At 36.2% G+C, this 18,799-nt stretch overlaps 1 protein-coding gene across 2 annotated transcripts; it reads right to left on the reverse strand.

The window, feature by feature from the left end:
- Window positions 1-5,101: 5,101 nt before the first annotated feature.
- LOC110719432 (MADS-box protein SOC1-like) lies at window positions 5,102-17,281 on the reverse strand. Of its 2 annotated transcripts, XM_021898376.1 has the most exons (7): window positions 16,356-17,281; window positions 13,284-13,371; window positions 12,690-12,751; window positions 12,477-12,576; window positions 11,978-12,019; window positions 6,057-6,098; window positions 5,102-5,475 (listed from the first exon to the last, which is right to left on the reverse strand). In XM_021898376.1, exons 1-7 carry the CDS (start codon window positions 16,535-16,537, stop codon window positions 5,344-5,346), a joined length of 648 nt encoding a protein of 215 aa, XP_021754068.1. In that variant the 5' UTR covers window positions 16,538-17,281; the 3' UTR covers window positions 5,102-5,343. The 2 variants fall into 2 exon arrangements, with proteins under 2 accessions (XP_021754068.1, XP_021754069.1); XM_021898377.1 differs by lacking the exon at window positions 6,057-6,098 and having other exon boundaries at window positions 16,356-16,945.
- Between the last annotated feature and the right edge of the window lie 1,518 nt (window positions 17,282-18,799).

Here is an 18,799-nt window from a genome sequence, read left to right on the forward strand (position 1 = left end):
ACGCACTCAAACTTAGTACTCACATTAATACATTACTTTGAAATTACATAAATACAGTATAATTAAATATTACTAAAAATAATATATATATATACAAAAAAGTTGATATTATACCACTTTATTTTAAATCCTGAGATTCCTGACAATACTCCCTCCGTTCCTTAATTAGATTCCTACTTCTGAATTTACACTAGAATTAAGGAACTTGGAGTATCCATAAAACCCATGATTGGGAAGTACAAAGGGAATTAAAAAACATTTATTGCTGTCTTTGAATAAAACAAAACAGAATGAAATTAAATGCTACACATGTCAGCAATCCTTTTAGAAGAAAAAGGACCAATCACATTTGTTTATGAAAAATAAAAGGACCAATCAAATTCATTTAATATGCTGCACATGGATAATCGAAGAACATGGAGGAGAGAGAAAAAAAAATTTCTATGCAACCACTAAATGCCAAAAGCAAAAGTAAACTGATTTAGTGACAATTTGGGGACATTTTGGGGAATAAATTTGGAGAATAAGGATAATTTGGTAAAAAAAAACCACTTACTAAAAAAGGAAATAGGCATCTAATTTTGAAACCCTTAAAAAGGAAACTAGTATAGGCATCTAATTAAAGGACGGAGGGAGTATTGTGTTTTATACATAAGTAAAAAATGATGGTTAAAGTTAGTGTCTATATAGTGAAAAAAGGTCAAATGCGTCAATTATTTAGAATAGGAGAAAGTATTATTATACTCCGTATAAAGTTACAAAGGAACTCTACTACAATTAATTTGCCTCATTTTATTTTTTACGGTGTTTAAAACGCGCCTTAAAACACATCATATATCTCTATTTATGTATAAAAAACTTGACAAAATATTAATAATATACAATAATGAGATTCCAACAAGAACTCACATGGCTACATTATACTCCATATGTATTATAGACTAACAAGATTTATAGTCAAATTTTTTAAATTTGACCCAAATATTGACAATGGGCAAACAATAAGGAATAGCATAGAGGTAGTATAAGTTTTAAGAAAATGGATAACTTTCGAATAGGTTTCTTGAGGTCTGACATTTGTTACGCTGTATACAGTTTCTATAATTTCATTTTGGTGCCCTAAGTTTTCAAACTTTGTTTCACTATAGTGCACTTGATAATTCTATATATTTTGATGTCGTAAGTTATATACTACCTCTGGTTTTTTGTTTAAGTTGACACGTTTTGAGTTTAGCACTATTCACACACTTTTCTTTTGATTGATTGTGTTTTCTGATTTATACGTAATAAAAATATAGTCATGTGAGATCTTGTTAGATTCGTCACGATGCATATTTTCAAGATATAAACTTTTTAAATTTTTGCTTATAGGTAATCAAAGATATTAATGGTTAAATTTGTGCATTGACAAATGTGACTAAAAGAAACGTTTCATCTAGAAGAAACAAAGAAAGTACCTTTTGCACTTTAATTTGTTGTCATGAAATATGTATTAATGCTAGTTTTTGTAACAGAAATTTATTAGTCTTATTTCATTGCACATAATTAATTGTTTGTTATTAAAATGAGCTTTATAAATATATAATTTATAAAGTGAAAAATAAAATTTACATAACAGGGCATCAAAGTGGAATTACCAGAGCATAGGTATACCATAGTAAAAACAAAATATAGAAGTTTAGGGCACCAAAGTGGAATCACAGAAAACATAGGGCACTAAAATAAAATGAAATTATATCAAACTTTGGGGTACCAAAATGAAAAATTCTCCAAAAATTTTGATATTCTGAAAATATACATTAGGACGATTTTAACAAAGACTCATATATGTATGTTTATTATTATACTACCCCCGTTAATTGTTTTGTGCAACTTTTGCCATTTTGGGATGATCAGGGTTATGTGCAACTCTCTGTTTTTTTTCCTTTTTTAGTAAAAAAAACCCTAAAAATTACATATTTACCCTTACTTAAAAACTCTAATTTTCTGATTTTTACCCTTATGTTATTTTAATTACATTAACCTTTTTTAATCTAATCTAAAACCATGAACTTAATTCTACCCACCCCATCTACTCTACTCATCTCCTAGTTTACCCACCACCTCTTCATCTTTTTCACCTTCACCCTCTTCATCTCTTCCATCTCCCACCACCATTCTCCTCTTTCACGACCACCGCCCCTCCCATCATCATTCTCTCTCCTCCTTCACGACCACTGTTTCTTTCACCACCATTCTCTCTCCTCCTTCATGAGTCACCGCCCCTCCCACCACCATTCTCTCTCCTCCTTCACGACCACCACCCCTCCCACCACCATTCTCTCTCCTCCTTCAAGACCACCTTTCATCCCACCACCGTCTTTCTCCTCCCTATGACCACGGCCCTTAGCTCCCACCATCGCTGTCTCTCTCATCGAATTTTATGGGTTTTTTGGGTTTTTTTTCGATTTTATGGGTTTCGATTTACTGGGTATTGATTTTATGGGTTTCGATTTTATAGGTTTTGTTTTTATGGGTTTTGATTTCGATTTTCAGGGTACATGGGTGGTGGGGTGGTCTGGGTTGGTGGTGGAGGGGAAGGTTAGATTTCTGGGTTTTCGGGAGGGTGGTGGTGGTTTCGTGGGGGTGGTAGTGGTTTCATGGGGTTGGTAGTGGTGGTGGTGGTGAAGGCGACGGTGGTGTTGTTGAAGGCGGTGTGGGTGGTGTTGCCTAGTCTTGGTGGTGGCAATGGGTTTTGATTGATTAATCTCTCTCCACCTCAATTACATATCACAAGTGCATTAACTTTCCCTAAACTTTGCCCCTTATCTTTTGCATTGGCAACCGCACACTCTAATTTTATTGCACAAAACAATTAACGGAGGTAATATATAAAGCTTAAACATTGGCTTAAGTGCAGTGATGTACAATATCATTTATGTGAATGGTGCAAAAAACAAACTAAGCAACTCGATCAAACAACAAAAACAATACAAACACAAAAAAGGAATATACTTTTTTCATATCATTTCATCATACCGGCATGGTTGTAAACTCGTGGTAAATGTTATTTTGTTATTTTGGTTTAGTTTTAGTCATGTAGAGTTTGTCTTAGAATTTCAATTAATTTTGCATGCCCACCCTTTTCCCCATTTGAACTTCCATAGCTCATAATAAATTAGTTGCATATGCTCTTAGCTTTGTCTCTATGTTACAATACTACCCCTTAATTTGTTGTGTCTTTACTTTTCGATTATACTTAGTGTAAGGAATATGCTTTGAATCGATAGCCTTGAGTTAGGAGCTAGCTTAGGAGTCGAAAACTAGGAAGAAATAGAGAAAGACATGCCCATGCCTTAGGGAGGCATGGACGTGCCTCAACGAAGAAAAGGTTAAGATCGTTTAGGCACGTTGTGCCTATACCGCCCGTGCCTGAGCAAGTCGTCGAGTATGTTCGTTGAGGCACGCCCTTGCTTAAGGGAGGCACGCCGGTGCCTCAGCAGATTTCGACTATTATGAAGTTTCTGGACTTGAGGCACGCCCATGCCTAAGGGAGGCAGGCCCGTGCTTCAGTAGTTTTGGTCGAATTAGGTTTCTTCATTCGTCCGTGGGCTTTATTTACTTAAATAAAGTTATCTTTTCTATTGTATGGGTTATTATAAATACTCTTGGGTTGTTTCCTAGCCATATACAAGCATTGATCATTTGTTGAGTGATTATTCAGAAATCTAAGAGTCTTTTGTGTATTTCTCATCCGAGAGATATAACATTAGAAATTCGAAAGACAATCAATCTGTTTCTGTGATTGGTCTCAAATCTGTTTTGAATCTGTAATCTATTTTCCCCAAGATCAATAAAACTAGTATTCTCGCATGCCCGTGGACGTAGCCAACGCATTGTTGGTAAACCACATAAATCTGTGGTTTTTTTTTTTTTTTGTTAATTTTACATTCAATATTTGTTCTTGATTTTTTGCATCCATTATAACAAATTGGTATCCAAAGCTTTGGTTTAGGGCCTAGGGTTTAATTATGGTGAGGAAGATGGCTGCTTTGACTGTGAAAATCGACAAATTCACGAGGAGGAATAGTTTTAGTTTGTGGCAGAGCAAGATGTGGGCTTTGTTGAGGCAACAAGGGCTATGGGCGCCGTTGAATAAGAAGTCATCGGATCTGGTAACCGCTAGGATGGCAATCTTGGAGGAGAAGGCACACTCAACATCCATATTGTGCCTGGAAGACGATGTTATCACTGAGGTCGCGGAGGAGGAAACCGCATCGGGTCTATCGTTGAAGCTGGAGATTCGGAGGATAAACCACGTAAATCTGTGTGTTTTCTTGTTTATTTCACATTCAATATTTGTTCTTACTTGCATCCGTTATAACACTTAGTTACTTAATCCGTAATTGTAAAAAAGGGAAAAAACAAAAAAAAAAAAAAACATAAGCTATCTATCTAATAAATGAACATACATATCATTAAGATCATTTTTTGTGATTTGATCATCCTCATCGAAAGGGTCTTCAATTCATGGCAATGGTCATTTTCTTCATCCATACTACATAGCATGATCCATGTAGAATTCAACACATCTTCTTCCACCCCCATCTTTCACTTTCACTTCAAGAAGAAGGTGTGATTCAATTTTTTTTTTTTTTTTGGTGCAAATGTGTAATGCATGACCTGCACTTAATTGCATAAGCTCCTCCTCCTCTATGACTTGGGCAACTAGAGGCTTAACTTGTTGCATAGGCTCTAGAGTAGCTTCCACATTAAACCTTGGCCCCCCAACTTTTTGGCCCAAGATCCGCAACCGTATGCTTCGTTATTTCAGGAGTATTTAGCTCATCTTAACTGATCTCTTCATTTGTATTACTCGAAGTAGGTATCAATGTATCATATAGATGTGAGCCAGTTCATAGGCTTGGCTTGGGTCAGCCAACTCAAATGATTCACAAATAATTTAATTATCCCTCGATTTCATTATCAAAGAAACTAGCGGATATTTATGGCAATGGACCAACTCAACCAAAGGCTGATGGTTGGAGTCCCGGAAATGATTTTATACTCTTATCAGTTTATCACCTGCTAGCAAAGGCACAACAAAAAAGAACAGGAAAAGTAAGGAGTAATAATGTGCTATGATTAGCATTACAACAGATCAACATATTCATCTCACTGAACTCTATAACAGATAACACACTTCTCCTGAAATTCATTATTTACCAGCCAAACCACAATGTAGAAGTGATATTTGACTCTAATGTTCACAGCCTAACTTCAGAAACTTGACCATGTAAATGAAATGTTACACAATAAACATACACCCAAATCTTTGTTTTTTTTTTTTTAGTTAGTTAGATTTTACTGCAGCAATCGCGTGTTTCTGCTTTCCGGCAGCCCTATAAACAATTCGGTCTCTACATCTTGCGCGCTGTTCTGCTGATCATCTGCTGTTTGCCGGCTACGTTGCGAATCCGGTGAAGATACGTGAAGCTGTTGAAAAATATCGTGTAGGTACGTAAAAGTTAAACATTAACTCACCAAAATTTACATCAAAAATTCAAAATTATATACAAGACAATTGATTACAAATTTGCTATATTACAAGTTTTTCTAGTACAGTTGAAGAAAGCGACAATCATATTGCTAGGAAGCGTATCTGATGCTGAGTAAAACCACTTGTTTAGTTTGAAAACACGTGTTTTTACTGAACAAATTCCGGATTCTCCCTATTATAGAACCTCCTTTAAATCCATTGCTAGGTCATATTTCTTTTTTGGGACGTTTTAAATAAAGGGACTGGTATTTCTTTTTTGGGACGCCTTTAAATAAAGAGATGGGTCACTTTTTAATTTAGTTATTGGTCAAAAATCAAACGTTATGTTTTTCATAAAAACTTCTGACAAAGAATTACAATGAAGATTATGATATATTGTACAAGTATTAACTTATCAGCTCTTTAATAATAACCTCGATCAAAAGATGACCTATTTTTAAGAGACGGATGTAGCATTACCAATTTTTATAAAGAATGATACTCAAAAAGATGGGATTGGCGAACTGAAAGAAATTACCTTCTCTTTTAGGCGGGCATTCTCTTTGAGCAAGAGCTTCTCCTACGAGATACAGAATATAGAACACAGAAAATAAGCACGAATTATCATCTAAGTACAGAACAACGTAACTGTTGATAAGTATATTAGGTGACTCGTACTTCGTAGCTTTGTCCGCCCGATCGGGCGGACATTGCCCGGTCTGACCGGGCGGAAGAAGAAGAGGTGCCTGGCAAATTCGTTGAAGAAGCTGCTCTCGCGCCCGACCGGGCGAGCCTTCGCCCGACCGGGCGAGCCTTCGCCCGATCGGGCAGACCTTGCCCGGTCTGACCGGGCGGTGGGGGTTGGATACGTTGAAGCATTCGTATGGAGTTTTCTTCTCGCGCCCGATCGGGCAGACCTTGCCCGGTCTGACCGGGCGGAGAAGGAAAAATGCGGAGACGCGGATTTTACGATTTAAAGTTATCTTTTATGTTATCTTTTTGCCCAAGTATCTTTTATTTTAGGGATTAATATAAAACCTCCCTAATATCAGTATTAGGGTCAAAAGAGAGACAGAGTGAGAGCCGTTCTTGAGAAATACAAGAATCATCTTTGTAATCTTTGCAGTTTATAGTGAAATCATTCGATCTCGGTGCCCGTGGACGTAGCTATCACATCGATAGTGAACCACGTAAATTCTTGGTGTTGTTCTTATTGTTTGCATTGAATTTCTTTATTGTTTTCTTGTTTGTTTTCGACCTTTGCTTCCGCTGTCGCACAACAATTGGTATCAAGAGCTCAGGTTCAATCCTTGGAGAGTTTCTTGAAGATAACAATGGCAGGAGATTCAACAATAAGAATTGAGAAGTTTACCGGGAAAAATAGTTTCGGGCTATGGCAAATTAAGATGAAGGCTCTGTTAAAACAACAGCAGATATGGCGTCCGTTGGCTCCAAAGAGTACTACTTCGGAGTCAGGAGACGGACCGACTGACTCGCAGTTAGAAGTTATGGAAGAGAAGGCACACTCTACCATATTACTTAGTCTTGATGATCAAATCATCACGGAGGTTGCTGATCAGGAAACGGCGGCTGGATTGTGGCTGAAGCTGGAGTCATTGTATATGACTAAGTCGTTGACCAACAAATTATTACTGAAACAGCGGTTGTTTAGCCTCCGGATGCAGTCAGGTACTTCCTTACGGGAACATCTAGAAAAACTTAACTCTATTTTGCTTGATTTACGTAATTTAGATGTTAAAATTGATGATGAGGATGCTGCGTTGATTTTACTTGTATCTCTACCGTCTAGCTTTGAGAATTTTGTAGAGTCTTTTGTTGTTGGTAAGGATTCTATAACCTTAGAAGAAGTGAAGGCAGCACTTCATACTAGGGAACTCAGAATGAAAGCTACGAGTGATAATGGGGATAATGGTAGTGGGTTATTTGTTAAGTCCGGAAAGTCTAAAAAGAATAAGGGGTTTAACAAGGGGAACAATGCTGGGTCGGGTGCTGGAAACGGCAAGGATGGATCTAGTAAAACTACTACTAAAACATGTTATTACTGTAAAGAACCGGGTCACTTTAGGAATAATTGTCCGGTGAGGAAAAACAAGTCCCAGGCTGCTGTAGTTGAAGAGAAACCGAATGAGAGCTATAATTCAGAGGAAGATTTAGCATTAGTCAGTTCTGCTAGGTCTGATGATTTATCTGATAACTGGGTTCTAGATTCGGGGTGTTCGTTCCATATGTGTCCACGTCGAGATTGGTTTGATACATATGAACCTCGCAATGGGGGTATGGTTATAGTCGGTAACAATGCTCCATGTAAGGTCACAGGTATTGGTTCCATGAGGTTGAGGACTGTTGATGGGCGGAGGTTAACTTTGACTAATGTACGGCATGTTCCTGCTTTAGGAAAGAATCTGATTTCATTGGGTACCCTGGATGACTTGGGGTACAATGGTGTGTTTTCAGATGGGGAGTTGTGTATTTTCAGAGGTTCTGAGTTGGTACTTAAGGGTATCAAAAGGAACACCCTCTATGTTTTTGAGGGTGTTACACTGCCTAGTTCTGCGGTTTGCGCATCTGTATCTCACCAGGAGATGACTAAGATTTGGCACATGAGGCTTGGTCATATGGGGGAGAAGGGGATGCAGCTATTGTCCAAGAGGGGTCTTCTATCCGGGGTCAAGGTTGCCAACCTTGAATTTTGTGAGCCTTGTGTGTTTGGTAAGAAACACAGGTCAAAGTTCAGCAAGGGTGCTCACATTACTGATGCAGTGCTCGATTACATCCATTCAGATTGCTGGGGTCCATCTAGAGTTGAAGGTATGGGAGGTTACCACTATTTTGTGTCATTTGTTGATGACAAGTCCCGATACACATGGCTTAGGTTGCTTAAGTCAAAGGATGAGGCCTTCAAAGTTTTCAAGCAATGGAAAGCTTTGGTGGAAAATCGACAAGGAAGGAAGATCAAGAAGCTACGAACGGACAATGGGCTAGAGTTTTGCAAAGACGAGTTTAATCAGTTCTGTGCAGATGAGGGTATAGGTCGGCATCATACTGTCAGGAAGACACCACAGCAGAACGGTGTAGCAGAACGGGTTAATCAGACACTGCTAGAGAGAGTTCGATGCATGCTCTCTAATGCAGGGCTTGGGAGGAGGTACTGGAGTGAAGCTGTGTTAACAGCTTGTTATGTCATTAATAGGGGTCCTCATTCTGGAATTGATTCCAAAATTCCGTTTGAGATCTGGAGTGGTAAGTTGCCTAATTTTTCGAATTTGAAGATTTTTGGTTGTGTTGCTTATTATCATGTTATTGAGGGTAAGCTGGATCCACGAGCCAAGAAGGGGTGTTTTGTTGGGTACGGGGATGGTGTGAAGGGGTTTAGAATTTTTTCACCTTCGGAGGGTCGGGTCATTCTTAGTAGGGATGTTACTTTCGATGAAAACACCATGTATTCAATTAAAAATGCAGAGATTTCAGATTTGAGAAGGGAAGGAGACAATTTATTACAGACAGATGGGGTACTTGAGGTACATCAGTCTACCATTGCTGATTTACCTCGGGTACAATATATTGATGATGATGCTGATGTTCCAGTGCCGGGTACTCCTGAACCTGAGATTACTCCTACTCATTCTAACTCTGGGGATGAGGTGGAGCAATCTAATCAGGGGTCATCTAGTCAACCTGACACCATTCTTGAGATGCCTAAACGAGTTATCAAGAAGCCTGTTAGATTGATTGAAGAGATGGAGGGAAGAAATTGCTGTGTTGATGCGATGACAGGTTATGCATTGAGTGTAGCTGATGATGTAGAGTCATTTGAACCTGCCACATATAAACAAGCAATTAGTTGTAGTGAGTCTGCGCAATGGCTTGCCGCAATGGGTGAAGAGATGCAGTCTCTTTACAAGAACAGAGTGTGGGAACTGGTAAAGGTACCGGAAGGGAGGAAGCTTGTGGGTTGTAAATGGATTTACAAGAAGAAAGAAGGGTTGTCGGAAACTGAGCAAATACGTTTTAAGGCTAGGCTAGTTGCTAAGGGGTTCAGTCAGGTAGAAGGGGTTGACTTTGTTGAGATATTCTCACCTGTGGTTCGACATACTTCTATCCGTGTGTTATTGTCAATTGTAGCACATTTTGATCTTGAGCTGGAGCAGTTGGATGTTAAAACGGCTTTCCTTCATGGCGATTTGGAGGAGGAGATTCTGATGAAGCAGCCCGAAGGATTCGAAGTTCCTGGAAAGGAACACTATGCCTGCAGATTGCTAAAGTCATTGTATGGACTTAAGCAATCCCCCCGACAGTGGTACAAAAGGTTTGATTCTTTTATGGTTTCACAAGGTTTTGACAGGAATTCATATGATTGCTGTGTGTATCATAGTAAGCTGGATAATGGTTCCATGATTTATCTTTTGTTATATGTTGATGACATGTTGGTTGCCACAAAGAATAAATCTGATATTGCTAGATTAAAGGAGATGCTTAACTCGGAGTTTGACATGAAAGACTTGGGTGCAGCTAGGAAGATTTTGGGTATGGAGATCTACAGGGATCGGGCTAGAGGTAAGCTTTTCTTGACTCAGAAAAGCTACATTGAAAAGATTTTGTCTCGTTTTGGGATGGAAAAATCGAAGCCTATAAGTACGCCAACTACTGTTAGTTGTAAGTTGTCTTTGTCTATGTCACCTCAATCAGAGGAGGAGTTGTCTTATATGTCTAGAGTTCCATATGCAAACGCGGTTGGTTGTTTGATGTATGCTATGGTCTGTACTAGGCCGGATATTGCGCATGCTGTTAGTGTTGTAAGCAGGTTTATGGCTCAACCTGGGAGGGAACACTGGCAAGGGGTGAAAAGGATTTTTCGCTACCTGAGAGGGACAACTGATATTGGTCTTGTGTACGGGAATGGTAGGGAATGCTTGGTCACTGGGTACAGTGATTCTGATTATGCAGCTGATGTGGATACCAGGAGGTCTGTGACTGGTTATGTGTTCACTTTGGGTGGTTCTGTGGTTAGTTGGAAGTCTACATTGCAGTCATCAGTTACGTTGTCAACTACTGAAGCTGAGTATATGGCTTTAACTTCTGCAGCTAAGGAGTCTATTTGGCTCAAAGGCCTAGTAGGTGAACTGGGTATTGCACAGGATTTTGCTACAGTGTATTGTGATAGTCTAAGTGCGATTTGCTTAGCTAAAGATCAAGTACACCATGATCGGACGAAGCACATTGATGTCAGGTATCATTTCTTGCGTACTGACAAGAGGATTAAGGTGAAGAAGATTGGGACTGCTGACAACCCGGCTGATTTCTCCACTAAGCCTGTTCCGTTTAGCAAGTTTAAACATTGCTTAGACTTGCTAAATATTGATTACTACGTGATGTAGTAGGCCCTGAGGGGCGAAGTTGGGGAGCTCCTGGTGTAGGTGTGTTGGCATTAAGGTGGAGCTTGCCCGGGGCTTGTGATGCAGGTGGAGCATTATGAGTTGTTATACTTGGAGACGAGTATGTGATGGGTCTTGGTTGAAGACTTATCGGGATGTATGGCTTATGCATGAGTCCTGCATCGGGTTTGGCTTGAGATGTTTTTTCACTATGTCTTGATGGGGTCGTTTGCTGACTACGAGTTCTCGTCAAGGTGGAGATTGTTGATAAGTATATTAGGTGACTCGTACTTCGTAGCTTTGTCCGCCCGATCGGGCGGACATTGCCCGGTCTGACCGGGCGGAAGAAGAAGAGGTGCCTGGCAAATTCGTTGAAGAAGCTGCTCTCGCGCCCGACCGGGCGAGCCTTCGCCCGACCGGGCGAGCCTTCGCCCGATCGGGCAGACCTTGCCCGGTCTGACCGGGCGGTGGGGGTTGGATACGTTGAAGCATTCGTATGGAGTTTTCTTCTCGCGCCCGATCGGGCAGACCTTGCCCGGTCTGACCGGGCGGAGAAGGAAAAATGCGGAGACGCGGATTTTACGATTTAAAGTTATCTTTTATGTTATCTTTTTGCCCAAGTATCTTTTATTTTAGGGATTAATATAAAACCTCCCTAATATCAGTATTAGGGTCAAAAGAGAGACAGAGTGAGAGCCGTTCTTGAGAAATACAAGAATCATCTTTGTAATCTTTGCAGTTTATAGTGAAATCATTCGATCTCGGTGCCCGTGGACGTAGCTATCACATCGATAGTGAACCACGTAAATTCTTGGTGTTGTTCTTATTGTTTGCATTGAATTTCTTTATTGTTTTCTTGTTTGTTTTCGACCTTTGCTTCCGCTGTCGCACAACAGTAACCCAAAACAGACATTAAATATATGTTCATTCAAAGTAGATGAAGCACTTAATTTATATCCCTAAACCCTTGGAAAAACCTCAAACCAAACATGCATTGATGTATAATGTAATGTATAGAATGAAGTCAACATGTGATACTGCTTTAAATATTGGTTTTAAAGCTTACCTCTTCATACAACTTGTCAATCTTCTCTCTGAACAACGCATTCTGAGAAAATACATACAGCAGTAAATTGGTTAAACCGACGTAACATTTTTTAAGAAGAAAAGAACTACTTCACCGAATTGAACCTCACATGAGTCAACCTAGATCAATTTAACGAGTTAGTTTGAGAGTGCCCAGAGTGGAGAAGGGTAAGTACATGATCCCCACATCCAAAATGTCCCTAGTAAAGATTGAAGCCTTGAGTACAAGGTTGGAAAATACATTCGATACCATTAAGCCAAGCTTAGGTGTTGATTTTCCTATTAATATACGAAGTATCTTAAATGAACGTGTTATTAAGGATAATAACGAAATTTACATTTAATTTACTAAATTTAGGAAGTGGCATAATATTTTCGACCAACCCAAAATAGATATGGAGGCGATTGATTAGGTATTTAGGTGCGGAGGGAGGGAGTAATAGGTAACCTCAAATACTTAAGATGACATATATATATACCTTTTTTGCTCTGATATTGGAAAGACTTTTATCTAGCTGTTTCTCAAGCTCTTGAAGCTCATCAATGGAACACGCCTCAAGACCATCACCTAGTAACTTCCTACATACAAACCAAAAAAGATATGAGCTCATCCTTGCATATTTATTATAGAATTAGAATAATAGAACATTATCAAAATGATTAGTTGAAATATATATAATTGGATTGCAAACCGTTTAGAAATTTCAAGGCTCTTTAACTTCTTCTCGAGTTCATGAGCATCTTCCTTGAATTGCTGCATGAAAAATGTGGTTGATGTAAGTTGTAAAAAGCTGATGCAAGCAGATTTGGAATATACAATGACATTACTTGACGAATTTGAAGACTGTTATATGTTCACAGATGTTTAGCTGTGGTTATCAAATTCACTCCTAGTTTCAAACGTCTGGCCAATAAATTCACAATCCGGGATACTTTGTCAACACACCGTACATGGACGTTTGATGGTTCGCACCTGTCATAAATTGCCTCTTTCACCCATTTAAAGTTACATACATAGTTGCTGGAAAATGTAGGTTAGTGATCTTGGTTAGCATTAATGAACGTTTTGTGAATACATTCATTATTGGAGTATAAATTTTTTATTATTGTTTTAGATTTGGGTATATATATTGTTGATTTACAGATGTAAAATACAAAATGGAGTGTATTTTCTTGCACACAGGGTCCAATGTGGTGCAACATAACCTAATCGTAGACTCTTGGACCATGGACCCAAAAAAAAAAAAAAAAAAAAAAAAAAAAAAAAAAAAAAAAAAAAATCTTACCAGCATGTTTCTGTCTGACGACACCTTACTCTTCACTCCACGCAGCTCCTTCATATGTTTTTGGTATCGATCGATGGTCCTGGTTGCACTGCAACACCTCCAAGCCAAGAACATGTTACAATTGGCTATCACATGTAATCATAGCGACAATATAGCCAATGATTAAATAAAAAATAGCTGAACATCCCATCCAAAAAAAATTTGCTGAACATAATTCAAGCATATTTTTTAAGATTAATCACATCGATGCATCCAACATTAACTAAGATTACAGTAAAATTAGACTCAAGGAAAGCTACGAATTTTGATAGTAACCATCCAAATAATTCAAATTCCAAAATTATCATTAGGTTTTTAAGTCAGCAAGTTAGGCATGTCATTAATCATCATTGTTGCGATATGAGGTCTCAATAAAATAAGAACAGCATCAAAAGATAATTTCCTAGGGTCATGCAAGGGCAAGGGCAAGGGCAAAACATTATCAATGTTTATGCACATGTCATAGATCAAATTCAATACATAGTAAAATTCTTACTTCGTATATAGTACTCATATTGAATAGGTTATGTTTGGCAAACACTAGAAAGGAGTTGAAACTAATAAGCTAAAACTAAGGTAGCAGCTGGAACTATAAAGTAGTTCAAACTAATATTAATTCGTAGTACATCCATTTATGGCCTCATTACTGAATAGGTTGTTGGTTTCACATATCAAAAGACTGCTTCTCGAATTATAGTCATATACTTCCTTGGTTTCACAATCACCTACTATCCAATATCCATGCTATCCAATGAGAATTGTAGCTCGAAGTGCCAATTTAGGTAGATGCAAGTTTTGGTAAAACGAGGCAATTAAGTGATGCTAGCATGTTTGTTTGTTTGGATAACAAACAACGTTTGAGGGAAGAGGAGAAGAGAAAGAGAGGGAAGGAATCGAAGGGGAGGATATGAGTATGACTAATTGTACCTCCCAATCCCAAATATTACCACTATTAGGAGAGGAAGGATAATAGATTGCTCTTCCAATTTCCTTCCAATCCTCAACATTCCATATCCAAATGAGCATTGAAGCAATAGAATTCATCACTACTTCCTTCTCTTTTTCTCTACAAAAACAGTATAAAAGTTAAGTTCAATTCAAAGCATCCCTCAAGCTAGTAGCCCAAGCTCGAAGATACATATATATTCACAGATGAAATGACCCAAAGGATTAAACCAACAGAATGATGCCTTACACACCAATGAATAACCCAAAATGCTCAAACAACTCTAAAAAAGCAAGCAACACCTTTAATGCTAAACAATCCCATAAGTCAACTTGACAACTCCCGAAAGATAGCATCTCATACACCAAAATGTAACAGATTCCCAAAGCTTAATGTACACGTACACATGAAGCTTATTTAGCCATAACCATCTCGATCATATGCCTAGTATAGGCATCTACCAATCGCCATGTACCCTTAACAAACACAATTCTATCTTTCACACGACATATATAAGCTAGGTGAGGAGTTCTAACCACCCAATTTCAGTCTACTTCACATATAATAGCAACAAATTAATACATGTAATATCACACTAACCATTCAATTTCAGTCTACTTGTATTCACATATAAATTGATATAGTTTCTTGCAAGACAATTGATTTGCAATTGCTACTTACAATGCAAAGCCAAAACAGACAAGTAATGCTACATGTTTAACTGTTTAAGGCTTGGACAATATATAATGTCTTATGTTATCCAGTACAAGTGTAATATTAATATAAAGAGCATTTTTTGAGACAACTCCCACAAGTACTAAGTTAGGACATGTTTAACATACAACATTTAGCATGTTGATAAATGAAAAATTGTTTCGTAGACATATGTTAATACGCAAATATGAAATTTGTAATTCCGTAAGCAAATATGTAAGAAAAAACACCATTGTAAAACGTAAAGCACTTCAACAAGCAAACAGATAAGATATCACATGAATTCACATTTTCCACAAATAGATCCTACATTAACTTTGGTGTTGTAAAGCAAGAACCACAAATAGATGTTCATCCCCATATGATATAAACCATTTTTAACAAAGACTAAGAAACCTTTCCATTTAAACAAATTTAAAGGTTATCTTAATTAGACTTAATAAACACATCCCAAAATAGAAAGTACAAAAGACAGCTTTAGAATTGACATTACATTTCCAAGACATTTGTTTCAATAAATAGCAAGCGCAATTAATGCAAAGTTTTTATTAATGAACACCAAATTAGCCACTCAATTGCAACATGGAATAACATACAAGTACATTGCCTAAAATGAATTGAACCACATAAGCAAAAATATAAAGCATAACTATATATCGCCAAAAATTTAAAGTCATAATTAACACTATTTATTTACTGACACATATATAAGAAGAAAAAAAGGATTAACATTACATCATTTCCCACATCTCCAAAAAAAGAAAAATAAAAAAATAAAAGAAGATGACATATATAGTTAGTACTCCGTACTATACTACGAAGTATCTGATAATAATGTCCCACTGTATCTGTAATTGTATTTGATTACTAACTGTGGTAATACTGTATATTTCAGCAATATACCATAAAGGACCACCTTCAGTAGATCACCAAAGATTCTTCCATTAATTATAATTTTTTTTAATTATATTTTTACAATTTTTTTGGGGAGATGGTGATTGATGATGCATGAATTCTTAAACCTCTTAACATAAAGATCAATGCAATCTCCAAGAAATTTTTTTATGATTTCTTTATTTTATTTAGTTTAATTAATTTTTTCAACATTGATTTCAAAACAAAATTTACTAGTATAAATTCCTTGTATATTACACCGCATGAGGTAAGTGTATGTTGCAATTAATCTAGAACAGATCAAATGGTGCGAATTTGAGAAAACGGCAACTAATGAAAGAATAAATTGAAGCATGTGTATGTTGCCCTGGAACGGAAGCAGTTTAAATTTGATAAATCCACGATTAATGATGGAATAAGTTGAAACATTAAAAAAAAAAAAAAAAAAAAAAAGAGAAAATTAGATGAATAAAACGCACCTTGAGCTAGCAAACTCGTAAAGTTTACCAGTAGGAGAGAAAATAATAAGTGCAACTTCAGCATCACAAAGAACAGAAAGCTCAAAAGCTTTTTTCAGCAAACCATTTCTTCTCTTTGAGAAAGTCACTTGTCTACTTGAATCATTCTCTATCCTCTTCATTTGAGTCTTTCCTCTCACCATCTTAATTAGCTAACTACTCAATCTCGAGACTTCAATTCAATTCAATTCGATTTAATTCGACTTGATCGACTACAATAGACCGGATCGGTATCGGTAAAGGTTAAAAATGAGAGAAGGAGAAAGGAAAAATAAAAACCCTAACCCAAATTTTTAATTTTTGTGGGATTGTGGGGAGAATAATGAAGAAACAAAGACACTACTGTTCCCTGTTTCTTCTACTACCACTTTATTTTATATTTATTTATATTTATTTTTTTCCTTTTATAACACAAAAATTAAATAAAAAGAGGGAAGGCCCAGGAAAGGGCAGAACCTCATCTCTTTCTTCTTTTGGTAATCTGAGAAAATAATAGGTAACCCAGAAAAAGCATATTTTTTTTAAAATAAAAACAAAAAAAAGGGGTTTTATTACTATATATTTATAAATTAATTATTAAAAAAAAAAAGCTGTGGAAAAAGAGAATATTGAGTACATCGGTGCAATATGGAGAGTCCTGATTGGTTGAGAAATATAAAATTGAGTGAAAAGAAAAAAATAAAAATAAAAAAGGTATTTTCGATGCATTATCAACCTGGTGCGACTCCAACAGTAGGTGACAACTGACGCGTGGAGGGAACTGGGTACATGGGTTCTATGATTTTTTTAATATTTTATCACATGGCCCTAGGGTATTGTTAGACCAATAGGAGTAATCTATTCCTAATCAATTTTTTTAATATACAATTATACAAAGTGTATAAAAAAATTATTTTGGCTAATACAATACACTTGTTGTTGTTTAGGCTTTGTCTATTCTAACGGAAAATACTCTCTAAGAAAATGAACTTTTTTACTTCATACTGCGGATTTTATATTGTTTGATGCTTTAATAGGGGGGATTTTTATTTTCGTTAAGAAATAAGTGTTAGGGTCACATATTTCTTCGTATTCCTAACAATCTAACATCTCTATCCTCTATTAATTCGTTACTACATATCGTCTTCTTCTCCACTTATTTTCCTAAGCTAAGTTTTTTTTTCCCTTCGTTAAATTGAGTTGAACTGAAAATAAGTTTAAAAGAACAGTATCAAATTCTCTCTCATTTTTCTTGTACGAAAATAATTCCATGAACATTGTTATGAATGAAAATTATTTTCCATCAAAACATACAAAGCATGATCCTTTGAGAAGAAAATAATGTGATTTTTTAGTGGAACAATTTTTTTAAAAAAAAAATAGTTTATGAATAATATTACATCTTAAAAGAAATAAATTATCAAAGGTAGTAATTTAGAATGATATGTGGTTCTAGTAATTTTATTAGCTTTATTTTATTACAAAAAAAAAAAAAAAAAAAAAAAACGGTTTTTTTTTTATTTTTATTGTTTGGCGAGCGTAAAGTATACGATGGTTTTATTTGTCAAGCATGGTTTCATACTTTCATATAGTCGTCAAAACCTTGAGAGGGGTTGAGAAAATAATTGGGTTTGGAAAAAATGTAGGGACTAATAAAATAAAGGTAGACTCTCTCGTTTACCTTGAAACAGCATACGACTAGCTAGTAGATAGGACTATAGGAGTCATAGCTATACGAGAGGGAAAGACCAGTTTTAGCATTATTTCTTGTATTATTACACTGCAAACAAGTTTTATGATACTGTTATTTGAAACTCTGAGGTGGTTTAAGATTTGGCTATCATTTTTTTTTTTTACTTATTTATTTATTTATTTATTTATTTATTTATTTATTTATTATTATTATTATTATTATTATTATTATTATTATTATTATTATGTTTGGATGTCAAGTAATTTAACGGATTAGTCTTGCGTGTAATAATTAAGGACTAATTAAGATCAAGTCTCGTCTATCACCTTTTGTGATTCTCTTTACGAACAAAATGAAAATATAATGGTAATTATAGTTTGCAAAAAAAAAAAAAAAAAAAAAAAAAAAAAAAAAAAAACTATATGATCATGATACAAATCTAAGAAAATTAAATTTTGTGCAAAAATACCCCTTTTTTTTTTTGTTTGTTTGTTTAACTACTCCATAGTTGATTAGAGTCATAATAAAAAGAGAACAAGAGAAAATACATTTTGAAAAAAATGATACTCCTTAATAAATTTTGTGCCCCTAAGTAATTAATTGTTACTATTCATTAAGTATTGCTCTTCTTACCTTAAAGATGCATGATTATTTTTCTTGCACACAAAGTACTAGTACTAATTAGAAATGCAAGTTTAATTTCAACTTAAGTAAAAAAAATATATATATACAA

Source organism: Chenopodium quinoa, unplaced genomic scaffold, assembly GCF_001683475.1.
Source record: "Chenopodium quinoa cultivar QQ74 unplaced genomic scaffold, ASM168347v1, whole genome shotgun sequence".
Lineage (NCBI taxonomy): Eukaryota > Viridiplantae > Streptophyta > Magnoliopsida > Caryophyllales > Amaranthaceae > Chenopodium > Chenopodium quinoa.

What these genes read in the sequence shown, in the direction of transcription:
- LOC110719432 (XM_021898376.1), bottom strand. Translation starts at nt 16,537, where the DNA reads ATGGTGAGAGGAAAGACTCAAATGAAGAGGATAGAGAATGATTCAAGT. An exon ending in CCAATATCAGAGCAAAAAAG is followed by an intron (nt 12,020 to 12,476) that starts GTATATATATAT and finishes GTATTTTCTCAG; the next exon opens with AATGCGTTGTTCAGAGAGAA. An exon ending in TTGACAAGTTGTATGAAGAG is followed by an intron (nt 6,099 to 11,977) that starts GTAAGCTTTAAA and finishes TGTATCTCGTAG; the next exon opens with GAGAAGCTCTTGCTCAAAGA.